General features: G+C 40.4%; 2 protein-coding genes across 4 annotated transcripts; one reads left to right on the forward strand and one right to left on the reverse strand.

The window, feature by feature from the left end:
- Positions 1 to 815: 815 nt before the first annotated feature.
- Positions 816 to 9,431, reverse strand: LOC106946324 (HMG box-containing protein 1-like). Of its 2 annotated transcripts, none has more exons than XM_015030571.1 (13): positions 9,342 to 9,431; positions 8,435 to 8,532; positions 7,632 to 7,736; positions 7,346 to 7,526; positions 6,656 to 6,779; positions 6,449 to 6,560; positions 6,074 to 6,183; positions 5,427 to 5,583; positions 5,205 to 5,349; positions 4,905 to 5,023; positions 4,614 to 4,788; positions 4,137 to 4,278; positions 816 to 4,038 (listed from the first exon to the last, which is right to left on the reverse strand). In XM_015030571.1, the coding sequence occupies exons 1-13, from the start codon at positions 9,383 to 9,385 to the stop codon at positions 4,015 to 4,017; spliced, it is 1,536 nt and encodes a 511-aa protein (XP_014886057.1). In that variant the 5' UTR covers positions 9,386 to 9,431; the 3' UTR covers positions 816 to 4,014. The 2 variants fall into 2 exon arrangements, with proteins under 2 accessions (XP_014886057.1, XP_014886058.1); XM_015030572.1 differs by lacking the exon at positions 9,342 to 9,431 and adding an exon at positions 8,725 to 9,291.
- Positions 9,432 to 10,361: 930 nt separating this feature from the next.
- pik3cg (phosphatidylinositol-4,5-bisphosphate 3-kinase, catalytic subunit gamma) lies at positions 10,362 to 27,129 on the forward strand. Of its 2 annotated transcripts, none has more exons than XM_015030574.1 (24): positions 10,362 to 10,569; positions 12,203 to 12,422; positions 12,523 to 12,694; positions 13,610 to 13,872; positions 14,394 to 14,480; positions 14,573 to 14,673; positions 14,768 to 14,937; positions 15,015 to 15,202; positions 16,721 to 16,828; positions 16,927 to 17,008; positions 17,675 to 18,104; positions 18,181 to 18,279; positions 18,360 to 18,495; positions 21,204 to 21,269; positions 21,772 to 21,915; positions 22,130 to 22,211; positions 23,093 to 23,196; positions 23,331 to 23,477; positions 23,558 to 23,648; positions 24,448 to 24,578; positions 25,192 to 25,303; positions 25,393 to 25,550; positions 25,636 to 25,717; positions 26,650 to 27,129. In XM_015030574.1, exons 2-24 carry the CDS (start codon positions 12,210 to 12,212, stop codon positions 26,847 to 26,849), a joined length of 3,366 nt encoding a protein of 1,121 aa, XP_014886060.1. In that variant the 5' UTR covers positions 10,362 to 10,569; positions 12,203 to 12,209; the 3' UTR covers positions 26,850 to 27,129. The 2 variants fall into 2 exon arrangements, with proteins under 2 accessions (XP_014886060.1, XP_014886059.1); XM_015030573.1 differs by having other exon boundaries at positions 12,207 to 12,422.
- The last annotated feature ends 533 nt before the right edge of the window (positions 27,130 to 27,662 follow it).

The following is a 27,662-nucleotide window of genomic DNA, read 5'->3' on the forward strand; positions in this document are numbered from 1 at the left end:
TTAGAACAAATTTTTTTTTTTTTTTTTTTCAAGAAAAAAAAAAAAAAAAAAAAAAAAAAACCCACAAAAAAACAAAAAGAAAACTAATAATTCCAGCCGTTCCCTCGGAAACCTGCTACGACTGTTGCAGTTTTGTAAAGATGCAGGAAAGTCACTGATGTTACATCGAGCTCAACAGACTGTGATCCTGATCCGTTTCACCTTCTGCATGTAAATACCCCTTTCAAGGCCAAATTACTGTATGTTTATACTGTACCTTTATATAGTTTTCTATTTTACTATACAAGCTGATTTTTCTAGCCATTTCCAAGAGCATACTTGTGGATTCTATTTGATAAACTTAGCCTGGAAATGTTGATTATGACTATAGTTTTAATGGAATGTTCTGGAGTACGTTTTTATCCCTCTTGTTTATTGTAGCAGCTTCGTGTCTTTTACCTTTGACCTCCAGCTAAAAACTGGGGAAGTGTTTATGTCAAACCATAAAATTAAAAAGATTTGTTTCAACAGTTTTGTCTCAGATTTATCTTTTGTTTTACATATTGTCAGTTTTAATCTACACCAGCTGCGAGAGCAAAACTTTGTCAATATTCCGCTGACGTCGAACAAACGATTTCGCAGCTGTGGTGTTTCCAATAAATAAGAAATCCAATTAAAATTCAGTCAGTTTTTAGAGAAACACCGTTGTGAAAAGATGTTGTACTTACCATTTTCCATTGCAATAAAAGGTCTGTAGTACTTTTAAACTGATTTAAAATATAAAAGTTTCTGGACTTAATCGTCTTAAACACGAAAAAAAACAGCCACAAACGGTGGGTTTGTCATGCTTTTTATTTTTACTCATGAACTACATGACATCATCTCCTCCGGATTGAGCTGTACGTGACGCCACGGCTTGAACAAAACGTCAGATAATCCAACACAAGAAGTTAAAGATGAATTCAAACCACAAAAATATAGTTTTCTCTATAATAATCTTAATATTTGTCATGACACATACTGTAGCAGTCTCGGAAGATAAAGTGTATAAAGTGCATTAAGAATGACCCTTACTGTGCGGCGAGAGGATGAATGCCGTCACATTCTGCGTGGGAAGTGGATTTACATACACCCTCTAAAGGAGTTCCTATCAAGTCAAAAATATTTTAAGATTTACGGTTTAATAAATGCTATTTAATGCAGGTTTTTAAGAGCCTGAATTGTCTCTGTGTATAAAAGTGCTCTAGCAAAAAGGTTTTGTCATTATACAAAAATGTAAAGGACGAAATGTGTTCTAAAGCAAATATCTTATTTTTAGAACAATTATTTTATTTTCTAAAATATTATTTTCACAAATATACTTTTTTTTTTAAACAAATATAAACAGAATGGCATCCTAGACAGAGACGGATACTGACGAAGTGACTGATTAAAATGGAAAATTAGTGAAAAAAGCCATTGAGTGACAGAGAGATAGAGAAGATGGAGCGACTAACAGGCACACGGCAACACAAACGCCGTTTGTGACGCTAAAACCAATCAATTAGAATTAGTTTTGTCTCAGCTACAAATAAAAAAAGTAAAACTGCATTCACTTAGTATGCTTGTTTAAAAATGTCAGCTTAAAGATTTATAAGATTCTGTGGATGAAGTGATATTTGACAAATCTGCTTCCATCTTGGCCTAATCTGATTAGCCGTTAGCTTTAGCTGCCAAAAAAAAAAACTAAGCTTATTTGAAATTACAAATGTTGCTGAAGTTAACAGAACCCAACTGTAAAATGTCTTCTAAAAGATAATGAAAAAATACAGAGTTTTAGTTTTAAACAATAAGTCTGTTTCGATTAAAATATACACCTAGGTTTGTACTGTGGACACAACGTGAATAAAGTGGAAAGCTAAAGCTAGCTTTTTACTTCTCTAATCAACCATTGCATAACTAGGTTTTCAAGGTATAAAAAGATTTTTTTTTTCCAAATTAAATCAAATTCCATAAGGGGTTGGGCTGATGAGTGAATATTTTAGTAGCTTTTATGTTTATTTATTTATTTAGATGACTCATTCTGCACTATAAATTGCAAATTCAGGCAAAGCGAATGTAAATAAGAATCATCCTCTGGTTTCAATTTCTGTAAAAAAAAAAAAAAAAAAAAGTTCTTTAAGGGGTGCATGTAAATCCAGCTGTTTTTTATGCCTCATACAAAGAGCTCACTGGAATTTCCTGGCAGTGACTAGAAATATACAAAATACAAAAATCACTCACAGGAATTCAAACAGAATAAAAGGTGAAGCTGGACTTGATGTAAATGGGTGGTGTCGCTGTGATTTTGGTTCGAACATTTAAAAATAAAAGATACAACATTATCTGTGGAGGTTTAAAATACCCCCAAACAGATCGGAGTGACACAAATCCTAATGAAGAACTGCTTAAGATGATCTGCCTTCTATTTTACACAAATGAGCTTTGATTACAGCTAAACACATGAGCTGTAATCATGTGGATTAAAACCAAAGGCACATTTTGTGATCACATTCAGTTAACTACTGAGGCAATCAAGTCAAATGAATTTTTGGTTTCACTTCCTTTAGGAAATTCAACCTTCTGTTCCCTCTATCAAAATAAAAGCCAGAGAGAAGTAAAGCATTTCTTTTGAAGGTCCCCTGTAGGATTTAATGGCAGTTTTGCTCATTTTCTGCACCAGCGCTCTTATGTTTGAAGCGTGGCTTTAAAGTCTGGCCCTGCAGATGTTTGACAAAAAGAGAAATGCACTCTATGTGTTCTTAAAGACGTGCTTCGTAATGTTTGATGAGTTCAAACAGAACTGTTGCTCATTTACATAAAAAAAAAAAACTACACACGTTGCCTTTCATACGAAAACCTTAAGGAGACAGTTCAGGGTTGTTGAAGCGTTATGAGCAGTTAATGTCTTGCCTCTTCATCTTGTAGTTCATGATTTTTATGGTAAGATTTAGTTGAGTAAAGCTACAGCCAAACTAAAATGACCTGAATATGACTAAAATGCTATGGCTAAAGCTAATTTAAAATGTACTTTCAAAAATTAACACTACAATACAATAACTTTCCATTAAAAAAACTATAATATGGTATAGTTGTTTATTCTGTTTTACTTTTATATCACATGTTTACTGTCAGCCGAAATGCTGTGTTTCATACAGGACGATAATAGGTGGCGCACTGCATCAAAGACCAATTATCAATGTAAATAATAACCAGGTTCTTTAAACAGCCAATCAGTGGAAAGATAGACTACATGTTCAAGGGCCTTTTGAGACTGGAGTTGTTCTAGGCCTTCGTTTTGGCCCCTCTTAGACTAGACATTAGCATTAGCCTCTGAGCTCAGCTAGTGTTGTCTCACACTAAATGAAGCGTGTTATCTGCTGTAGGTAAGATATTAACTGCTTCCTACTCTCCAGCAGGACCTTGGATTAAAAATCCCGAGCTATCCCTTTAAGTATTAATGAATTAATGCTACATTTGGTGAAAATTTGTTTAGTAGATGAATATTATGCACTAAAGCTGCAGTAAAACAAGGCTAAAATAAGCTAACGCTACATACATATCATATAATTGTGTGCAATAAAACATAGTTTAAATACAAATAGTACAGGCAAGAAAATAAATTGCATATATCCTATTTTATGGCATAAATTTTAAGAGAAATTGGCTACACTGCTTTGGCTAAAACACTACAGCACCACAACCTCCACCTGGTTCAAGCATAAAGAGAGACGCTGAGAATACCCACAGTCTCTCTGTTTTCATAAGATCACATTTTGTGAATTGATGAACGCCACTGAGATTTAAAACCTGCGGTTCTGGGAGACGCCACACCCATCTGTAGGAACGATAACTTTTTTTTTTTTTTTTAAAACATGCTTCGAGGCGAGAGCAGCTGTGAGTGTTTACTTTGTCCTGAGATCGGTGAAAATCCCATAAACACATAAGCTCAACACAGGATGTGGTGCTGAATCCTTTTTTCCCAGACTGTGTGTTCTCCTACATGCCTTTGTGAGTTCAGCTTTGATTTCCTTGGCAGCTCTGTTGGGAGGGGGGGTTGGAAAAAAGAACACAAGAGGTGAATCAGACGTAGGTCAGCCAAGCATCAGGTGGCGCTGTGAGTATGGGAGTGGCCTTACAGAGTTGGTTCTTTTGCGCTTCCAGCAATCGGGGTTGAGCCTCTTCTGCTCGTCGGCGAGCGCCTTGGCCTGCTGGGTGAACATGCGGCGTTCCTCGCTTCGCATTTTCTTCCACTGCTCGCCCAGGAGGACGCTGATCGCTCTGCGGCACAGACGCACACGCATGACCACATGCGGGGCCTATTCAAAGCATCTCTAACTTGTAGCTTTCACATGTTGCTGCCACAAACTTGAATGTGTTTCATCAGGACCAGCACAGAGTAGAGCGTAGAAGGGAATTTATTTTATTTTGTTTTTCCAAATAAAAATCTGAAAAGTGTAGTGACAGACCTCGCAATTGCCCCTCGCCCTTTTAGTCTGTTACCCCTCAATAAAATGCAATGAAACCCAGAAAATACCGAGCTGAGGGTGAAGTCTGCAGGCATAAGAATTTTTGTGAACCTCCATGTTAAAATAAAGTCATGTGACTCCGCCTACCTGTTATCCTTGCCGGGATACATCTGCGTGTACTCCACTCTGAACTTCTTGGCGAACAGCATGAAGGCATTCATTGGCCGCTTGCACTTGTTGGGCGTGGCACTGCCGCTAGCTTGCGCTTTAGCATTAGCTGGCTTTGGATGTTTGGAGAGGGAATGGCTGGGACTGTGGCTGTCTGAAGTGTGTCGGACAATAAACAGTTTCTCATTTCATTGTGTGAAAGAAATCATTATGTCAGCATGTCTGAGTTAAAAGTTGGGCCTAATCTTAAAACATTAAGAATTACAAGACCTCGCATTGTGTCTCTGTCGGGAGAAACGGCGCCCCCACTGGACTGTGAGGCATGTCGGCGTCTGGCCATGCTGCTCAGCAGGTAAACAGCGGAGGAGTCCAGAGGAGTGAAGTCATAACTGCAAAAGAAGCACACTTTCAGAAGAAGAGGAAGGAGAAGCTCTCTAATTGGCCAGTCAATGCTAATGCTAAGTAGCAGAATGTTGTTTTACTGCTCTTGCCAAAGCCCCTTTAAACTCACAGAAGAAGTTCACCCCAAAAGTAGACTGCAAAATGCCAAAATATGAAAGTCTGCTTTACCTTCTAAATGTGTCAAACACGAGGGAGTCATCCGTATGCTTAGCATCCCGGTGTCCAGGAGGCAGGCACATATCGCCCACTTCCATTTCATAGCACGGTATCCCATAATGCACCACAGTCAAGCTTGGGTAAAACGAGGACCATCCTGAGAGAAGGGAAAGAGCTTGAATAATTATGTCTTTGGTAGACACTACTGGTACTGCTCGTCACCCGCGCTGGTACCTTTGTTTTTGACGTAGAAAGGGTGATCCAGTTGGCACCGGGCCGTGATTGGCGTATGTCCGAATACGCCGGGGTCAAAGATTAGCTGCAAGACGGCCTGACCACAGGACACAGTTTCTTCGTGCTCAACCAGCTGCAGGCCCTCAGAGCCATAACTCTGTACAAGACAAGATGTTCCATGCATTTTGTGCCTCGTTTCTACTGAGCGGTACGGTATGGGTCAGTACGGTTTGGTAAGCTAATTTGTTTGCATTGTAAAAGTGGCTCATACAACCAAACCATATCACACCATTCCTGGGCCCACTTCAGTTGTAAGTCCATAGTAGAATGGTACGGTACAGCTAGGGTGGAGCTACTGCCATCACACATAGTCTATTGATTGGGGGACTGAAAAACACTGATACAAGAACTAAACATAGAAGTGCTTGTACCGATGTTTGTAGTATGACACAATGTCAGGCATTTGGGTTTAACCCTGTTTGTGAGAATCCAAAAAGGAGTGGAGATTCCATCCTGAATATGCTGGACTATGACATGGTATTCCATACCTCTTCTCTCTCTGCATCTAATTTGATGTACTGGCAGAAAAACCTACAGATAATGGAGTTAATAATAATTCAGAGAGGTGCCTATGACAGCTGTTGTACCTTCAGGAATCTTGAGCGCTCTTCATCGGCACGGTCTTCTTCACCAGACCCCATGTCCTCAACATCCTGCCAGTCCACACATGAGCCGCTGTGAAAACGCAGGCGAGTTCCTGATTGGAGGAGCAAAAACGTTCAGTCTGTATCACTTTAGTTCAGGGAAATGCAAGTTTGTTTGTGTGCTCACTTTGTGCACATACAGGAACATCACAGTCATTGACACAATCACAGGAAGGAAAAGGGGAAATCGAATGTAGAATACCTAATTACTTTTTCCTAACTCCAGACATTTTCAGTCCCAACTTCCTTGGGTTAAACTTTAAATCCTTTTTGAAGATCACACCCTTTCCTCCAAGATTGTTCTGTTCAGAGATCTACCTTTTAGAAAGCAATGCCAGACTGTGGGTGGACAGGAGAAACTCCAGCCCATGTCCTCATCATCAGACAGGGAGGACCTGGTTGATACGGCAGAGCCACACTCACTGCTCGTCTGCAAATACAAAACAGCCATCAGGCACAATTAGCACCAATCACAACAAAGAATAAGGATTTCTATTACAAAACATAAGTAAAGCCTGGCTTTACCCTGCTGCGATGTCGCTCCCTGCTGTGAACTCTAGAGGGCGACGAGCTGATCGGGAGAGTAGGTGGAGGACGGGCGTAGGTGTGTAGATCACTGCTGGTGCTGGGGATGCAGACTGCAGAGGAGCTAAAAATGTCCAACCACACAGTCTAAGAACAACGGCGCTCTGATTCACATGATGTAGTTATCATGTTTTAAAAGATGTTCTCCAAAGAATCTACTAAATCTAAAGTGCCACCATACATTAGAGGATGTTTCCAACTGTTTCATCTACTTGAAGTGGACTGATTTAAAAAAAACAAAAACAAAAAACATTTTACAATAGAATAACAAAAATCAGAAGGTCAGTTTGTTGGTGAAACCTGCAAAGACTCTGCTTTTGCCGGAACACCATACCAGCTTGTGTTCCTCATAAAGAGTGCCAAAAAATACTCTATTCATTATGGCGTGTATAAATAGCTGCTCACTGTTCAGCTGCAGATCATAAAACATTTTGACACTCAGAAAGTGACAATTAAGTGTGGATAACTTATCAGATTGGAAAAGTCCCACCATTTGGCATGAAAGGCTTGGTGATAGTGGTTTACTGCCTGAAGAATTAGTTATTAGTTTATTAGTGCTCCTGTTGTGGTTCAGGTGTGTTGCTACTCGTAGAATAAGTTCCTATTTCCGGTGTGGAGCTGAGCGCCCACCTGCTGTGAGGCAGGTCCTGTAGAAGCGGGCTCTGGGGCCCCGTGGCGATGTGAGCCAGCTGTGTGAGCCAGAGCGTCTCTGGAGGCTGAGGCCACTCCTGGTGCGACACACCAACCTCCACCTGGTAAACGGGCGCCGCCGTTAGTTCCTCCCGAACCTCCTGGAGGTCTGGCAGGTCGTCTGGGTGAGCAAGCCACACATTTGAATTAGTCAAAAAAAAAACCCCCAAAAAAACAATAACAACAAAAAAGAAGCAGCTATGGTTGCTGCTTATATGTTAGCTACCATATTCCATGAAGCTGTCGCTGGTGGGGATGCCGGGGGAGGAGAGGAAGTGTTCGTCACAGCGTAGCGGATCAAGAGCCTGGTCCCCGTCAGCGCTCATTCTTCCTGAAGGAAACAGTGAAAAGAAAGCTGAGGATTAGAGCAGCTCATGGAACTGAGTATTAATGAGTCTTTTTCACTGGTTTCCTTCCAGATTTCTAAAGTCTTCTGGGAAAGGTGTCTTGTTGGTACCTAAAGTTGAAGCTAAACTTTACTGTGAGGTGTCATTCATTTATTACTCACTGAAGACCCGAGGCTGCCTGGAAGCCTCGGGTCTTCAGCATTGATGTTTTTAAAAGCAGATTAAAAACGGATACTTTCAACCTGGGTTTTCATTGAAATCTAGTAATTGTATCTAATTCACCTTTTACTTTAGATGTCATCATAAAAAAACCTCAATGACTTTGTTTATTCTTCATTTCTTTAATTTATAGTGTTCATCTAGATTTTCTTCATTCTAGTTCCAGAATTTTTATTCATATCGCCTCTAAATTTGACAAATATTCCCCCAATTTTCCTTTTCAATTTGTCCAGTTATGTCATTTACCCAGCTTCATCAAATAAAGTTTGACTGACATGCAGAAATATTTTTTTGACATTAAATTATTTTTTGTTTAATATAATCTGCTATTACTTTTTGTGTTGTGTTCAAAATCTTTTTTTTAAATGTTAATTGTTTGAAATAAAGTAAATTTTTTGGAAGAATAAATACTGTGTTTTTGACATTGACTCAAAATGCAATAAGCTACTAATTGGTTAGCTACCTGTGTATTGAGTCTGATGGTCAGCCTGTTGCATGTTGCAATCATGGGAGTCGCTTGATGGAAGAGGTGGATTTTTCACCTCCCAAACCATGATGTAACTGAAACACAGAGTTTATAACAGGTTTATAATGGATTCAACCACATAAAATATACTGGCATCAGTCTTAGTGTTTATTTATGGTTTAAGTGACATAAGAGCCACATCGATATATATTTACAATAATATAAATCACTTCATTGTGGACCGATTGTTCACTTTCAGAACAAAATCGAACTTGTTTCACTTTTACCTATTACATCACTATTGTCCTGTGACGATGCCTTGTTTATAAACGTCCAGGTCCAGCACGCATGCGCATTTAAAGTCCATTCATTCAGTACAGAGAAGGACGGAGAATATACACTTTAAATTACAAGTGGAAACCAATGTAATAAATTCGGATAAAGGTATTTTGGCGAGCAGAATGGCGGAATACTGCCCGTTGTCAAAAAAAAAAAAACGCCACAAATGTCGAAGTCTTTACGTTTTGTACAACTTCAAAGGAAAGTACAGTGAAACACTGTCACGTCGATAAAAAAGAACAAGAACAAAGGCGATACATTCGGAACTGAGGCAGACTAACTCAGGTCGAGAGTAATTTTCGGAAGGTGAAACAATGACTAGGTCGAGTTAAATGGCTCAGACGTCCTATTGCGTAAAACGCAGTACAACAAAACAACGTCAACAATGAAAGCTTTACGGGAGCGAGCTGCGAAACTGCATTTACAGCAAAAAACGAGCGCTGACAGCTTCGTATTTTTACTCCTGTTCTGAGTTTAGATATATATATGCTCAACTCTGTAACGTCTTCTCAAATTCAGCGATTTAAAAGCCGTCAAAGACTTCAATGAACTTTTCTCAACTCACCAAAACAGTCGCCTTGTAGGGAAAAGGGGGGTTGTTGTAAACATAATGTTCTAGTTACCCTATTGGTCAGACATGGTGTCAATCTTTGGTGTTGGCGTTTCTCATTGGCCAGCCAAGTGTGAGCTTGCGCTCTCTAAAACATATGGGTTGGGTTGGTTTTGATAAAAGATGGTTAAAGTAAGAAATACTAAACACTTCGCTCTTTTATATATTTTATTTGGTCATTTTCGGTGTACCCATTGGCTTTACACGTCAAATAATACTTTGCCGTAAAGACCAGGCCACAAAAACTCCACTGTTCGTGTTAAGATTACAGTTTAGTATTGTCCTGGAGGGAAGTGAGTTTTTACTGCACTCTACTGGTCGTAGTTTGGTACTATTCAGTGGCAGTGTGCAACATTTACATCATTCAGTTTATTTATTCCCAAACTTGTCAGTGATATGCCGAAAATAAACATCAATCTAAAAACAAAAATAAAAAAATATAAATATATTTAATTTATACAAATAGACTACATTATGTTGTGAGACGGAGAGAAAAAAGCTTCAGATGGAAATCGCTTATTCGCTTCTTTTCCGGTTTGAGTTCTCAAAATTGTTTCAGCAATACTTTATGCAGCCACAAGAGAGAAGTAAACTCACATTTAAAGTACCCAGCAGCACCAACGTTATCAAACAGTACAAGACAAGATAATGCCAGGTTTATACTTAATTAATATTTAGAAAATGTATTATTATTATTATTATTATTATTATTATTATTATTATTATTATTATTAGTAGTAGTAGTAGTAGTAGTAGTAGTACTAGTATTATTAGTCGTATTATTAGTATTGTTATTGTTTAGAAAGGTGCATTGTTTTAAAGTGATAAACTATATTTACTGTTAGTATTCAATATTTTTATTTATGTAGTTAGTTTAATTACTTGAAGAATAGCAGCTTCTTCAAACATGCACGCGCAGTGTGATTCACTTCCTGTACAGCCGTGTTTTAGTTTGAAGACAAAGCGGAAGTTGCGGGTTGCTGTTCAGTTTAGAGAAAACTTTGCCGGCGAGTTTGACAAGTTCTGGTAGACTTGTGGAGGCGCAGCATTTCCTCCCAGCAGTTCCTGAGCACAAACTCCAGAAAACCCTCATTTTATTTAATGTTTCCGGGTCTCGTTATTTAGCATAAATGCCGAATTCTTCGTCGACAGCTCCGGGGTTGGTTGCCTTCTGCGTTCCTTGGTGAGTCCTTATTAAAAGCTTTATGTGTGTGTGTGTGTGTGTGTGTGTGTGTGTGTGTAGCCACACACGCCTCTCTGCTTCCTGCTGTACCGTTACACCACAACCTGCTGCTGTAACTCACTCCTATGGTGGCTGCGTTTTTTCCCCCGTTTGTTTTATCTCTTGTTTTTACCTCTCTGCGCTGTTACTCTTAGCTGCTGTAGTCCTCTAGTCTACACTTAAAAGTGCGTCGGACCCAAAACAGCTGACAGAGAGCTATTCTAGTCCATCCATGCTGTTTGACTTTTGCTTCCTGCTTTTCAAAGCTTCCTCTGCTGATGCAGAAAGAAACAGAAGGGAAACTCCAAAAACTTCTTCGCATTTAGTGTAGGGTGAACAGTTTTGGAATGAGTCCTTCAGGGCTCCACTACCCGAATTGATAATTTCTATCAAAATAAAGTCATTATGGACTAAACATAATGCTGAAGTTACGGTTTGTTTAAATTCCCTCCAATACAAACCGAAGAGTTGTTTATAGTAACCCATTTTTTTAATGGAGTAAAAACATGAAAACTCACTAAGCTTTCACCATATTTGCATATTACCAGATAACATAGACATTATATTTTTGGCTTATTGAATGATCATACTCTCAAAACTATAAAAATACATTAAAGTTTCAGATCAAGTGCCTGTGAAAACTTCCTGAAATAATTCCTTTTTCTACATTATCTAAATGTCTTTTTAAAAACAGTCTTAAAATGCATGCATTCATCACTCCTTCATTTATTATCACAATTATTCCCATTAATAGGTTCAAGACAAAAATAAATCCACGTAATCCACAAGACATTTTAATAGAAACTAAGAGTCGATCTTAGTGAGAACTTCATCTTTGTTTCAGCCTAGATGGGACTGAATGGTGTAGCACAAACATTCTTTTTTTTTTTTGTTGTTGTTGCACATGTCCCTAAAAGTCCTGATCTCTGGTAGCAGTCAGTCTTGCAACACATCTAAAGAGGCTTCTGACTGAAAAATGTTACTATACGACAGTTTCATGACTGTCATGATAAAACAGCTCAATATCCAGGCAGCAGAGACCACATTCCACATTATTATATTCTGGATGACATCATTAGTTGTCCATAAGTTCTGCTAATCCTCCTTACTTGCTTTTGCCTCTGCTCTTTAAACCTTGGCCAGGTTAGAAAGCCGTATTTCGAGCAGTTTGAAGGCACTGTAGAATCCTCTGGCCACGTTAACCACAATCTTGTTTAACTCACAACATTAGTGGAAGCATGGTGGTGGAAATGTTATGACTCTGGGTTGACTCGCTGCCTTTTTGATACAAAAACACACATTTAATGTGTGTGAGAGTTGTTTGTAAGGTTCCAGCTGACGGAGACACTCATGTGGGATCGCGCAGAACACGCCTGCAGCAAATGCTAAATTTAACCACAAAACCGAAGCTTTGGTCCGACAATTTCTGCCATCGTGCCTGAATAATAATTTGAGTGTTCATCGTTGCTCACTCCAGTCGATCTGCCACTCGAGTCCAGATTTTGGCTACAGACAGATCAGATCTTTGCGTCCCGTGGCAACAAGGTGTTTGCATGATTACAGGTAATGATTAACTGCGTGCGTTGTGTCCAAGCTAGGCAATGGACAGACAGCAGATCCAGGTGAGCGACGAAGAGCGCGAAGTGGCACGGGAAGAGAGCCGCAGGAGGAGGAGGAAGAAAGCCATCACCTCTGCCTCCTCCACCTCCATGGATCAGATCAGCGTTGAGTTTGTGCTGCCCACAGTGGCGCGGGGTGGGAGCAGCCCCGACTCTCTGCTGCTAGAGGTGGCCGGGAACTGGACTGTGGAACAGGTTGGGGATGCTCAGGGATTTCTTTTTCTTTTCTTTTTTTTTTCACTTTAACTCCAGCGAACGAATGAAACATGTTTTGCCCGTTTTGTCGTTTTTCCAGGTGAAAGCCCAAGTTTGGATGAAGGCGGTGTCTTTAAACCTCTGTCCCGACTTCTACCAGCGCTTCTGTCCTGATCACTGCATCCTCCTCTATCAGAAGAAAGGCACTGTGTGCGAGATCTACGACAAGCACCAGGTCTTCCAAACACTGGACTGTATTCGCTACTGGAGAGGTACTGGTTGCCTCTTGGAGCCAGAAACTATTTCTATCATGACTGAGATTTGTTCTAAACACGTATTCTGACTGTATGGAGTGCAGTATCCCACCTGCAGTAGACAGCATCCATGTTGGAGAACAATGGAAATGTTCTCATGGTGAAAAGAAACTAACTGCTGTTTACTACTTTACTTATAAAGTTCTTTAAAACAACAATAGCTGCAATAAATTGCTGTACAGACAAAAACAATAAACATTCAAAATATGGAAAGGACAAAAACAAAATAATAGGAACAATAAAACACTAATAGAATTAAGAGCAAAAGTCTCAAGGTGTGTTAATAAAACCGTGTTATAAACACATTTTTTCCCTGTCATTGCACAATAAAGGAGATCTTCTAATGCATAACTGCATGTGGTTCCACAGAATAGGAACAAAAGAAGAGCTACATTCTGCCATATATCTTCAGTCAACCCAGTTAGCACAAGGGCTCTCTCTTCATTTTCTCCTGCTTTCATTTTTAACATGGCTTGTAGATATAATGGTACAACTCCGTAAAAATTGTGCGTAAGTAAAACTTAAGGAAAAAGTTGCATTATTTCGTATGCGCTATGCTTTATACCTTGTAAAACTTGAAGGACTCTAGTTTCTCTCTACAAACATCCAAACATGAGTAACTGTCTATTTAACACCACGAAGTCCAGTAGAGGCCATCTTTGACTGTGAACATTCTTGTAAAGGGTAAAGAAAAAAAAAAAAGGATTTTCTAAGAGTTTTAATACCAGTTGTGATTTGTTTAGGACATTGTTGGCTTTAGCTTAGCATATGTAGCTTCTTTGAACTACTCCACAGAATCCTACTGTATGACAACTAAACTGTGCTGGTAGGAACTTCAGGTGTCTTGTTTTTTTTTTTTTTTCATTTCAATAGCTCTAAAGAAAGACGTGGGTCGAATCCAGCTGGTGCCGCGGCCGCAGCCCACAGACGAGTCTCAGCAGTACCAGCGTTACCTCAACTACCTGATTGGCTACGACGTGACTGACGTTAGCAACGTCCACGACGACGAGCTGGAATTCACCCGCCGGAAGCTGCTGACGCCACGACGCATCGAGCTGTCGGATCGGGACCCCAACCTTTACTCCATGGACCCTTGGGTCACCCGGAAGCCGCTGCCCGAACACCTTCTCTCCAAGGTGTGTTCACTTCCAGAACCCCTTCTTCACCCGACTGACCACCCGTGATTACTGAGAGGAAAAAAGAATTTAGAACACTACAAATTAAATTTGTTTTGGATTCTTCAACTGCAAATGTGATATTTTCCAACCAACCAACCACCTCCGTCAGCTAAGAAGTGCTCACTTCCCACTCCATGCCCACAGTGAAGGAGGAATGCTCACTCATGACCTGCGATTTGTGGTGACACCTTTAAAGCAGCGCTGCAGCACGACTCCATCTCATTTTCCTGTTTCATGTGGGCAGCCTGCAGCTTCGAGTGGTGCTGCTCTGAAATAGTTTGTGATGTGCGTCGCTCATTCTGCACCCTGCATGAATGCTTTTCTGGCAGTCAGAATGTGTTTTCCTTCCAGAATCAATGATTCTTGGTGATTTAGGAACAACATATCATATCTAATATCAATAATTTTCTTCATATTTCCTTCTGACAAACAAAATTATGCCTTTATCTCCACCCTGTTCTCCTCCTTCATTCTCTCAGGTTAATAATGGTTACATCCTGGTTGTGATCCATGTCAGCACCTCCAGCCAGACTATCAAAGTCTCCATTGATGATACGCCTTCACAGGTTGATAAATATAGCTCATGAACCATGCACCACTTCCTGTTTGATAAATATATCATTTCCTGTAGCATTTCTGTCTTTCCCCTGTTTTTTAGGTATTGGCGAGCTTCTTTGCAAAAACGGCCAATAAAAGGGTTTTGTTGGGAATCCCTGAACACTTGAGCGACGAGGACTTTGTGTTGCGTGTGTGTGGCAGGTATGCAGTGTGTGGAAACTCCCTGGGAAACTTCACGCTGGGGTCGGTGTGGTCAGGTTGGAGTTGGTTATTGTTGTTTCTGTCTTGCGTTAAGAGAGGAGTATTTGTATGGAGAGAAAGCCCTGCAGAGCTTCAACTGGATCCGTCAGTCCCTCAAGAATGGAGAGGAGATCCACCTGGTTCTGGAGACTCCTCCTGACCCGGAGCTGGATCTGGTCCAGCGGGAGGACTGGGCCCAAGTAGATGACTGCACAGGAGTCGCAGGTTACAATTTGAAACGCAGCTGTTTATTTATTTCTACTCAGATGTGAGCTGAATTAAACTCTAGAGGTTTATCACAGGCACCCATGAACAGCTAACCATTGCTGAGAAAGACCATGAGCGAGTGTTCACCATCTCCATGTGGGACTGCAACAGGAAGTTCAGAGTCAAAGTGCTTGGAATCGACATCCCGTCGCTCCCCAAAGTCCCAGAGTTTATGGTGTTCATCGAGGCCAGCATCTTCCATGGGCAGCAGCTTCTGGCTCAGGTTGGACACATTGAACGTTGAGCCTCCCATACACACTAGAGAGACTTTTTCACATGTTGCCACATAACAACCACAAACCTCAAAGTATTTTACTAGGAATTCATGTGACCAACACAAATGTGGAAGGATGTTTTTACAAAGAAAATGATCAACTATATTGTATATGTTCATCAGTAGCCTGGTTTAAAAAAAAAAAAAAAAAAAAAAGCAGCTTTTTGTTCTATGCTTTGCTTCATCCAGAGGGTCTGGGACTTCGGCTATTGAAAAACTATTGAGCGGTATTGGAGAATTGAAAGGTGGCTAAACTCTTAAATATATAAGTAAAAGAAATAACACACAGAGACGTAGTTCTTGCTGCTAGGCCATAGACGAGCCGGAGATTTATTACACTACCACGGATTCTTCATTACAATTTCATCAGTTCAATACTCAAATATCTTCCAAAGTCTCAACAAAAAATCTCCCAGTATTCTTAACATCACCCTTTTTTATACACTCTCATCTTTACTGATGTGAGTTTGGAAAGTTTCAACCAATGGTGTTGTTACTCTTGATTTGCGTAAAGATTCTGGCGTGCCTTATACTAAGTGTGTATTGGACGGCCTTTAAAATATTTGAGACCTCATGAACTCAACATCTGCTCCATTTCAGAATTGCTGAATAGGACAATTTATCTTGGATTGTTGGTCTTATCTGTCAACCAGCAATCGTTTCCAAGTCATTTTTTGGTTCCGTTTGCGCTTTGTACGCAAATGGAAGGAAAGGAGTCAGGTCAGTTTGACCTAGAGAGGTGCCAAAATCCTTTGGCAAAAACAACTCCTTAAATAATATTTCCACTATTACAGCGGTTGACTGTGTCGAAGTTTGAATTTTTACCCAATTGCTAACATTTGGCTGTGATTTATGTTCAACGGTATAATTATGAGAAATTTTGTGCACTGAAAGCAGACTATTACTCTAAAACAGAGCAGGAAATCAATGTCATCATTCAAAACTTCTGATTTACTGATTGGCCCGATTGAAATTCTATTGGAGGAATCCAAGTCAATGGGAGAAATTCTAGACAGAGCACTGAATTAGATGAGAATCGAATGGAATTGTGTATGGCAGTGACCAGAATCGTCTCACAAAATCACCACAAAATACATTGCCTATAATACGTTATGAATGCACAGGCATTCTCCATATACCAAAAACCTGCTGCTGTGACAAAAGTTGAGTTCACACACAGTTTCCTGCTACATCTTCCCTGGAAACCATAAACCACCATAAATCCTGTTAAACTATTCTGAATTTGCATGATCAGCTTATTCATTTCGGATGCGGTGTGAAGACAATAAACACTGTGGCTGACAGCATGAATACAGGCCAGCATTGTCCTCCGATTCCTGTAAACATCATTTGAATCCTGGATGTAAGGCAGCTGACTCTTAAAGGGACCATTAAGGGTTTTTTTTTCGTGAAGTTATGAGCAGTAACTGCATTAAAACCCTAAATGACATCAGTGAACTCTTTTAGGAAAGAACAACTTCCAAGACGTTTAACGAAGAAGTGCTGTGGAACTGCTGGCTGGAGTTCAACATAAAGATCAAGGACCTCCCTAAAGGGGCACGCCTCAACCTGCAGGTACATCTGGTTACCTTCATTACTGTTTTCTAGATTTTGTCGTGTTTGGTTAAAATGGGGTCGCTTGGCTAGCTCTGAAACACTTTCACTAAATCCAGGTGATCTGTGGGAAGCAACCCCAAACCCCCAACTCCAAAAGCTCCTACCATGACAACACATCAGGAAGCTCCACCCTTGAAGGTAAAATCCAGTTTCAGCACTGATTGCCAATGAGTCAAGCTATTAAATTTAGAACAGCGCACCTCGGCCATTTTAGTCTCGGACAAAGAAGATGTGTTTTTGGGGAAACATCTGTGTACCTGAACAGCTGATTTTGCTTGTGATCGACTGATTCATGTTATAAAGACGTACAACTTAATGCCTACTGATAGTTATTTCCCAACAGCAAATAAACTCAAGATGAAGAACTGTTGTAGATGACACAGAACTGATGGAGTGACTGTACTAGCTGTATGTGACAGTGTTTCTCACCATGGCTCAACAGGAGATTTAATTCATTCACAGGCTTTTCCAAATTGGAAAATGAACTATAGAGCATCGACGAATCAGGATTTTTACCAAACTGATTGCCGAGCGGGAACTTGGCAAGGTAACTTGGTGCTAGCTTGTGCTACCTACCATTGTCCATAGCCAGAAAAAGAGTCCTCTGTCTTTCTCCCTTCGCTTAAGTTGCTTCACACTGTACTTCATTAGCAAAAGAACATTGAAACAAAGGTCCCAGGACGTCCTCATCTTTCAGCTTTACACGCTCTTGAGATGCCGCCATTCCGTCATTTGCGATCAGTGCCATTTGCCGCCATCAACGAGGGAACCCTATATCATCGCAGCTCTTTGTCTGCCTTTCAGGAAAGACCAAGAACCGCCTCCTGTACTACGTCAACCTGCTCCTGATCGACCACCGCTCCCTCCTACGCCAGGGCGAGTTCATCCTCCACATGTGGAAGATGCCCGAAAAGAGCGAGGAGAGCAGCAGCAGCATCAACGCAGACAAGCTCACGTCAGCCACCAACCCGGACAAGGCCTCCTCCATGGCCATCGCCATCTTGTTGGACAAGTACTGCTACCCGGTGGTGCTGCCCAAGAGCAGGGAAGTGGGCAGGGACTGTGGGGCCGGCAGTGAGGAGGGCGACGGAGGGGAGAGAGGTCAGAGAGAAATGCCCAACCACCTGAAGAAGCAGTTTGCGGCAATCGTGTCCACCGACCCCTTACATCCGTTGAGTCCAGAGGACAAGGAGCTGCTGTGGCACTTCAGGCATGAGTGCATGCGTGATCCGAGGTACTCGTTTTACTTCCCAATAACATTATACTATATATTTTTCTTTTTGCTTAATTTATTCAATAATCATGCTCAGGGCTTACCCAAAGTTGCTGGGCTCAGTCAGATGGGGGAAACAGGAAGACGTCCTGGCTACTCATCGCCTGTTGGATCGTAGCAATGCATGGGACACCAGGTAAAGTCGACACGGCAGTATACATCTCCGTTTGTAGTGTTGATGTTGTGTTGACCTGCTGGCACGTTGCTGCTCCTCAGTGGTCTGGATGTTGGTCTGGCAATGCAGCTACTAGACTGCCACTACTCGGACGCCCAGGTCCGATCCATGGCCGTGCGGAAGCTGGAGACGCTGGAGGACGATGACGTCCTCCGGTATCTCCTCCAGCTGGTCCAGGTGGGTCTTATCTCATGTTTCTGTTTATCTGTTAACAGGCATTACAGCTAACCTGAAGCTGCAGATGGACAGTTTGAAATAAGTAATGTCTGAAAACCCGTGTTACATTAGAGTCTAAACTTTAGGAGATGAAGGAGGTTTGTGGTCCCGTCACTTTTTCAGAGGAAATTAGTTTCTGTTCATCTGTCAATGTTCTACATAGAGCAAGTCTATGGGATCAAAGGCGTGATTCTTCCTTCCTTCTTTGCTTGATGCCTTTTTCCTCCCTCCGTTCCTTTCTTTGATACATGTTTTCTTCCTCACTTCCTTCCTCCCTCCATCCCTTTTTTCCTTCCTTCCTCCCTTTTTTCCTTCCTTCCTTTCCTCCTTCCTCTTTTATTTCCTTTCTTATTTTCCTTATTCCCTTTCTGCCCCTTTTCTTTCTTTCTTTCTTTCATTTATTCTTTCATTCTGTCTTATCTTTTATTCCCTCATTCTCTCTATCTTTCTCTCTCTTTTTGCCACTGTTTTGTATCTTACCTTTAAAATCTCTGAAGTTTCAACATGAAGAACATGAATGGATCCTATTCTGGAAACACAGCTACAACAACACATAGGTAGCCATTTGCACTAATAATAATAATCAATCCATAATCATTAAACCAATTCGGTGAAAGCAGCAGCTGCTGTTCATACCAAGTACTGTTAATGCTGGTCCTTCAGACGGGTGTGTCTGAAATATGAACTCTAAATGTGGTTCTGGTCAGAGTTAATAAATGAACTAACTGAGCTGCTGTTCATTTCACTGAAGGCTCCTCATGTCTCGGTCCCAGCTCACCAGCCAGTGGAAACAGCTGACTCATGCCTCATGCTTCTCCTCGCTGTGTTTCCATAGTCGACTCTGCGCTCAGCTTTGCATGAGCAACAAGCATCAGCTGAGGCCAACAAAGGGCCCTTTGCTTGGATAGGAAAATGAGACTTCATCTCTGCATGCTGTGCATTTTAATCACCGATGGAGGATTAGTACTGAATATTTATATAAATACTGATATTGAGGGATTAAGCGCTCTGGAAATGTGTGGGACTGACTCAGCAGGCAGCCTCACGTCATCCTGTCTGATCTATTTTCGAACGCCGCAAAGTCTAATCTTAGATTACTGCTGAATAACAGAACGGGACTGAAAACACAGACGTTTAATGTGGAAAAATAAGTACGTTTTAATGTGAAGGAAAGCATTTTTGTTCCCCACTACTACAAGTTTCTTAAGGAAGCCGTTCAAGAGGTGGAATTTCAACTTAAACTGCTCCCAATATTTGACCTTACATCCTCAGCTCACCCTACAAATTCCACCAGGTGAGCACAATAGGCTCTGTGTTTTCACTTCCTTCATTGCTACAGTCAAATTTGTTTCAGTTCTGTTCAGAAATACTTTATTTATCCTGAATAAACTCATATCATTGGGAGGCTGATGCTGTGGACAGGAAAGACCTCTAGTAGCAGTCAGTCTCACAAAAACAAAAAAATTACTAAAGAATCTTCTGACTAAAGGCTATCATGACATGCTAACAGCTCAACAGACGATACTCAACACTAACTTTGTGCAGGTTGTGGACTGGTCGGGAAATAATGCCACTTCCTGGTTGAAAGTCAACAGAATGACTTTTATGACATAATAATCCAGCCTCTTTATGAGCTGCGGTTGTTTATCACTTATAAAAACACTTTTATGTTTGCTATATATGTCAGAGCACAGGAGGGTCAGATGGATATGAGCTTTGTTTTACTTGTTTTGCTTCTACTAATGTGGGAAGTTATAGAAATACTAGGAAATATTCAGTTTGTTCAAGAGAAATATTTACATGTTCAGCTCTCATCTTGTTTTTATTTATTTTTAGACAATAGAAAGTGGCTTTATTACAGCTGAACACCAAAAAAGGAAAAAAACCAGAACACAACAACAGCTTGTGTTTCACCAAGTGTTCCCAAACCATGATACTTGCACTTCCGTGCTTCACAGCAGGTATAAGGTTATTTTCCTTGACTGCCAAGCATGTCCTCTGCTCTGTTGTCCAAATAATGCAGAAATGCATTTCTGTATCTGTTCTTTCTGACAAGCTAAAAGTCTGTTTATGCGTTTGTTGGAGCGGTTTGTTTTCAGGATATACTGCTTAAGTCACTTGATTTAACTTTCCTTCGCTGTAGGCTATTATTTATACAGTGGATTTCTTTTTTTTTTTTAATCTTCGTTAATTTTCTAACAAAAACCATAATCTGTTACAACCTTTGAAGGCCTAAAACAGCTCTGTAGGTTTTCAGTCCTATTATTATGTCAAACAAATTCTTTAACTTACATAAAACTCTTCTTCCATTGTTGTGTAGTTATTGATTTAAATTATTTTTACCACAAAATACACTTGTGTCATCTGCAAACAGAATAACTTTTGGCAGTTTAGAAACATTTTTACAGATATATCAACTTTTTTTAATTCAATTGTGAATTCATTTTCTGGTTTCTGTCATCTGCCTTTAAAGGGAGCAGCAGGATGATCAAAACCTAAAAATAATCTGTCTCGATTTAATCTTAGTTGGTTTCAAGCTATCTAGGTTAGGTGTTTTGGCATAGTTTCTATGGTTACAGTTGGTAATTGTTGAGCATATAAATGTGAATAAAAGAAAACCGGTGCATTGTGACAGACAGACATGTTTGTGTGTCCGTCTTCTCCTGCAGGCGGTAAAGTTTGAGCCATACCATGACAGTGCCCTGGTCAGGTTCCTGCTGAAGAGAGCATTGAGGGTAAGCTCCACAACAACAAGAGTTGTTTACACTTCATACGCTGCTGCTAGTATTATGACTAGATAAATCGGCCATAATTTCATTCATTTGGGAGACGTAAATTGGCCAATACATGTGAGGCTGATCTTATTCTCTGATCGTATCTACCTCTGCAAAGGTCTGGAAATCAGCCACTGTCTCGTTTTTCCAGACAAAAAAATCAGAATCAGCAGATCAGGCTTTTTAAAGATTGATGATTGGCTAGAAAACTGCAATTAGTGCACCCCTGTTATAACATAATAAGGAGAAAAAGAAAAAAAACGTATGTTAGCAAAGCTGCATCTAAATGAGCCACCAGACTTCAGGAACCATGCACTTTGGTTACAAGGAAGTGAAAATGTACATGGGATTAAAAAAAACCCCTATGATATTTCTAGTGTAAAATCGACACGTATCCTTAAATAAACTTGTGTTTCCCTTGTTCTTTTTTCAGATATTTCTAATCATTTCTTCCTCTCCTCAGAGTAAGCGCATCGGCCATTTTCTGTTCTGGTTCCTGCGGAGTGAGATCGCCCAGTCCATGCACTACCAGCAGAGGTACGCCGTGTTGCTGGAGGCCTACCTCAGAGGCTGCGGGGAGAACATGCTGCAGGACTTCAGGAAGCAGGTGAAGAGTCTCCCCTCTACATTCAATAATCACAAATGATCATCAGTTAGCAGAGTGTTATGATAAAAAAAAAAAAGTCATTTGGAGTATTTGTTCCATTTCTGACAGCGTCTTGTTTCTCATCCTTTTCTGGTAGAGCCTCCTGTTGATGTTTTCAGTTTTTTTGATCTCTTTGGACACAGAGTATAGTTTTTATAAACTTGACTCTCTACAGGTGGAGATGACTGAGGCCCTTCAGAAAGTCACGCGTGAGATGAAAGCCATGTCTGCTGACAAATACGACGTCACACAGCAAGGTGAGGAGGAGGACGGCGTCCATCACGTGGCTCTGAAATCACTTCTAACATATTTATAAGGAAGATTTTATTAAAGTCACTTTTATTAAAGTTTTGCAAGCATCACAACAAACTTTAATGTATTTTGTTTAATCTTTAACTGATAAAACAACAACACCAAAATCAGTTAAATTTGGGAGATTGGTGATTGGCCGATACTTACATGAGAAACTGATCTAATCCACTGATCAAATCTACCTTTTTTCTTGCTCTCTGTGTCGGCTATGCTACACACAGACCTGTTTCCATAGCAACTAGCTGAGCTGACAACAGCTCCACTTGTGTATCAGGTTTTGACACCAACAGGCAAAAATTTCCCACACAAGGAACAGAACATTCAGTCTGTTACAGTTTTATGTTTTCAGTCTTGATGTTTATCTTGTGATTATTAATAAGTGATTGTTGATTAGCTAATTTAAACCTCTGCTGTAATGATCTGTAACACACTGAATCCTGCAGCTCATCTGCATGTTAAGATTGTCAAAGTCAAGCTAGCGTGACCTTTTTCCCTTTCCTTTGCTACTTTTGTTTGAAATTAAACTTTTTCCTGACCTTATCTAGTTGTCAGAGTGTTGACAATTAGTAGCCAATATTCTTTTATATATCAAGTGTACATTTAAGATTTAGCACGTTACATCGATGACAGTTAAAACCAAAGCTGGTCATTGTCAGTGAACAGTTTTTTGCCCTAGTAGAGATCTTGGGGGTGGGATCTCATGCATCTGACGTCATGTTGTAACGTCTCTATATGCTCTAAGTTGTGTTGCTCTGTCACATAAAATGTCACTTTAAGTGTGAGACTTCCTGTGAAGCTATGTGTGTGTGTGCTGTGTGATTGTCAGTTGTGATCCAGCTGCGTCAGAAACTGGAGACCTTGCAGTTGTCGGGCCTTCCGGAGAGTTTCCGAGTCCCTTACGATCCCGGGCTGAGAGCTGGGACTCTGCTGGTGAGACACACACACACACGCACACACACACACACACACACACACACACACACACACACACGCTAACACACGCACACACACATCTGCACCCATAAGGACCAACATCGAATCAGCTTTTTGTTGTGCATGTGCAGATTGAGCAGTGCAAGGTGATGGCGTCCAAGAAGAAGCCTCTGTGGCTGCAGTTCAAACGGGCCGACCCCACCACGCTGTCCAAAGACCCAGTGGGCATCATCTTCAAGGACGGGGATGACCTGCGACAGGACATGCTCATCCTGCAGGTGGGTCGGCAGCCATTCGCACTGGTTCACACAGCCAGAGGTTCCAGGAAGTCCGCTCACGTCTCCGCTCCTCCTGTCAGATTCTGCTCATCATGGAGTCCATCTGGGAGACGGAGTCTCTGGATCTGTGCCTCCTGCCGTACGGCTGCATCTCCACCGGCAACAAGATCGGTCCGCTACACTCTCTTACACCCTTATATGCTTTATCTGCGCTACAGCGCCCCCACCCACTTTTTTTTTTTTCAAATTTTGTTGTCACAAAACAATAACCTGGATAAATCCATCTAATGTGTGCTATCAGATGAGGAACGTTGTCCCTTTAATCCAGACACATTGGAGAGATTTTCAGTCTTCCACTTTATCTCAGTCGGATTTAAGTCTAGACTTTGACTAGACCAGGGTTTTGCAGCCTTTACAGCCTCTCAGGACAACCATTTGAAACTCGTTTAGAACCGCAAATGTCACATGAGCATTTGAGAACAAAAATCTTTTTAGATAAATATCTACTTTAGACATTTTATCTCTATATGTAGTATTTAAAATAAAAGTAAACAAAGAAGAGGATGGATATTTATATTTAAAAAAATCACATAGATTCCAACCTAATGGCAAAGTAAACAGATCTAACAACATATTGCTGCTGCTACTTAAGTGTCATTTCATGTGGGAATTTAGTGCAAATGTTGCAGGAAGAAAACTGAAAAACAGTTAAAAACTTTAATTTGTAACCAAAGTTATTAAGAGCCTTTGTGGAATGTCCAAAGAGCCACTTGCAGTTCCAGAAACTTTTTTAGATTTTCTTTTTTTCTTCATATCATTTTCCTATTGCAGAACACAAGTGAATTTGGACTTATGGCCACAAAGTGATGCCCAGATTCCCTCCAATAGAGCAGAATTCCCTGTGTAGGGTTAGCCTGCAGCTGGTCGTCTGTTTCCATAACTTTCCGTTCGGCTTTTATTGTCCCTGTAGGAATGATTGAGATCGTTAAAGATGCCACCACGATTGCTACCATCCAGCAGAGCGTCGTCGGAAGCACCGGTGCCTTTAAGGACGAAATCCTCTACCAGTGGCTGCGGGACAAGTGTGTCAGCGAGGAAAAGGTGCCCTTCACAAACACAAACTGGATGTTTCTGCACAATACAAAACCACCAGCAGGGGCACTGCTGAGCAAATATAACTAAATGAATACCTTCCATCATAGAAGAAAACAAGAGTCACTTCTAGTCCTAAACTGTTCTAGTCCTCCAACCGCTGAAATTATGCTTTGAAATAAAAATCAAAAAGTAAATTATTTTAAAGAGAGGATAATTTTTTTTCTTCCATTTACTATTTATGCAGTATGCTGATTTTTCCCCAAGAAGAAAAATTTCTAACAAAACATTCAGTTTTGTGTTTGCAGTCTAACAAAAAGCTTAAAAAAACTGACTTTAACACAACATTTCAAACAAAATGGCGCAAAATCGGTTGCTTCAGGGCACAACAATCACAAAAACATGGTAACATCCTGAAGGGACTGAGCAGTAGCGTTATGTAATCAGAGCGTTGCTTCGTTTCCTGCTGCAAGTTTGTTTACCAAATAGTAGGAAGTAGGAAGTAGCTTTAGTTCCTGACAGGAAGGAAGTAAGGCCACAACACACACAGCTGGCACAACATGCAGCCTCAGCATGTGGCTGCATGTTTTCAAGCTTTGTGTGTGTCTGTGTGTGTGTGTAGTTCCAGCAGGCCGTGGAGAGGTTCCTGTATTCCTGTGGGGGATACTGCGTGGCCACCTACGTCCTCGGAATCGGAGATCGCCACAATGACAACATCATGATCACAGAGTCGGGTAGTCTGTCTGTGTTTAAATATAATATTGCATTTTAAAAAATGATCAAAATCCGGGCAGCTGAAAGGATGTGCGGACGGTTTCTGCAGGGAACCTGTTCCACATCGACTTTGGTCACATCCTGGGGAACTACAAGAGCTTCATGGGAATCAGCAAGGAGTGGGTTCCCTTCGTTCTCACGCCCGACTTCCTATACGTCATGGGAACGTCGGGGAAGAAGAGCAGCCCCCACTTCCAGAAGTTCCAGGTGCAAGACTTGTTTGTTTTTTTTTTAAATTGTGGATGCAGTCAGAAACAAAATGACCGCTCTTCATTTTCCCACGCCGCTGCAGGATGTGTGTGTGAAGGCTTACCTCGCTCTGCGGCATCACACCAACCTGCTCATCATTCTGTTCTCCATGATGCTGATGACCGGTAAGCCGCAAACATTTTCACACCACAGGTTTGTCATGAAGTGCAAGCTAACGCTTCATTATAAGCCTAAATTTAGAAAACCTTACCTACAGTTGAAACCAGATAGTTTCATACACCTAATAACGAGACATACATTTTTCTCACTGTCTGAACTTCTTGTTGTTGGTTGATTAGAATTACCAAAATTATTTATATTCGCTAACTGCCAGAAAACTCAGCAAGGACATTTTTTTACTTTCTTTGTATTTTGTGTGTTAGCATTTAATTTGAGCAGGAAGGTAATTTACCTTAATAGGATTTGTTTATTATATTTAATATTTATTAATGCTAATTGCTCAATGATTTATTGATTGTCTTATATTTTAGACATTAAAGTTATTTGAATTTTATTTATTTATTTTTCTTTTTGTTAAATTAGACATTTAAAAATATTAAATTTTGCTATTTTTGTTTTAGTTTACCTCATCGCTGCTGTAGCATGTGGAATACTACCACAACAAAAATAATTAATAACAATAATAAATTATATAAAATCGGGAATTAATTTTTTTTATTTATATTGTTTTTGTCTCTAAAGCAGTGCTGGAAAAGTTAGAAAACTTTTTGAAAATGCATGAAAAATGATTGAGTTTTACCCCGCAAGGGGTTTAAGTGACAAATCCAAACGCAGACTTCTACACTTTAAATGAAAATCTGAAAAGTGTGGCATGCTCTGTGATGTATTTGTTGAATCAGAATAAAAGTGCCTACAGTTATGCAGAACCTACCATATAGAGTTCCAAAAAATTTATTGAAATTTGTGACTGGAACAAAAAAGTGAAAAAGTTGAAGATGCGTGAATTCTTCTGAACATCCAAACAACAAAAGCGCACCATCGTTTTTTAAAAAGCGTTTTTTAAGACTCAGATCAAAGTTGTTTCTTTGATGTTCAGGGATGCCGCAGCTGACCAGCAAAGAGGACATCGAGTACATCCGCGAGGCGCTGACGGTCGGCCGCAGCGAGGACGAAGCGCAGCGCCACCTGCTGGACCAGATCGAGATCTGCCGGGAGAAAGGCTGGATGGTTCAGATCAACTGGTTCGTCCACCTGGTGTTGGGGATCAAGCAGGGCGTGGAGAAACGCTCCACATAGACGCCACCTCCTGCTCAGACGGCCACAGCTACACTTCTTTATTGTTTCAGAACTTTTCCCATTTTATATATATATTTTTTTTCATTGAATTAACAAGGTAGATACTAATTTTTATTGTAATTAAAGCAAAAAGCAAGAGAGAGACCGTTTATATCGCACTTTAAAAACCAAGTCGAGACCATATGCGCATAAACAGACATTCCTAGAGCTTTTTTAAACCAGTTTCAACATGAGATCAATAATCGGTGCAGTTTTGAAATGAGTAAAATTGTAAATTTTATTGTATTGTATTTGTTTTTTTTTGTTTTTTTGTTTTTTTAATGAGAACCAATCCCCATCTCTCCAAAATGCAAACATTTTTTGGCTCTCAACTCTCAGAAGCATGAGCTTCTTTAAGAGCTGAGGTACGGGGTAAAGATCTGTTTTAAAGGGGCGGTGTTATGTATTTTAAAAGGCACATAGTGCCATTTTATAGCACAATCAAGTAACGGTAGCTGTGTTTCCATTGCAAATGTGCTCAAAATACCACAATTTCGCAATTGCAGTGCTACCATTAAATAAGAAACACAATCAAAATCCCAAGTGAATAAATTTGTTCAAGTCATTAAAACACATCACCCAGCTATCCTCCAGCTACTTCCTGTTGTATTTTTCCTTGTTGTTTGCACCAGTTTCATCATCCAGTTGTTGATCATGTGACTCGTGTAATGAGGGGGAAAAAGTGTTTCCGTTGCAGTTTTGTGAAATAAACCAATTTCAACACGGCCAAAAAAACGGACCGCATACTAGTGCCAAAACTCGATCAAGTGATAT

The sequence above is a fragment of the Poecilia latipinna genome, unplaced genomic scaffold, assembly GCF_001443285.1.
Source record: "Poecilia latipinna isolate Pla-1442-1.1 unplaced genomic scaffold, P_latipinna-1.0 Scaffold186, whole genome shotgun sequence".
NCBI classification, from domain to species: Eukaryota; Metazoa; Chordata; class Actinopteri; order Cyprinodontiformes; family Poeciliidae; genus Poecilia; species Poecilia latipinna.

Coding starts and splice junctions, on each gene's coding strand:
- LOC106946324 (XM_015030571.1), bottom strand. CDS start 9,385: ATGTTTACAACAACCCCCCTTTTCCCTACAAGGCGACTGTTTTG. Junction 7,737..8,434: donor CCATCAGACTCAATACACAG/GTAGCTAACCAA, acceptor TGTTTCCTTCAG/GAAGAATGAGCGCTGACGGG. Junction 5,584..6,073: donor AGCGCTCAAGATTCCTGAAG/GTACAACAGCTG, acceptor TGTCTTGTACAG/AGTTATGGCTCTGAGGGCCT.
- pik3cg (XM_015030574.1), top strand. CDS start 12,210: ATGGACAGACAGCAGATCCAGGTGAGCGACGAAGAGCGCGAAGTGGCA. Junction 22,212..23,092: donor ATACGACGTCACACAGCAAG/GTGAGGAGGAGG, acceptor TGTGATTGTCAG/TTGTGATCCAGCTGCGTCAG. Junction 23,197..23,330: donor TGAGAGCTGGGACTCTGCTG/GTGAGACACACA, acceptor GTGCATGTGCAG/ATTGAGCAGTGCAAGGTGAT.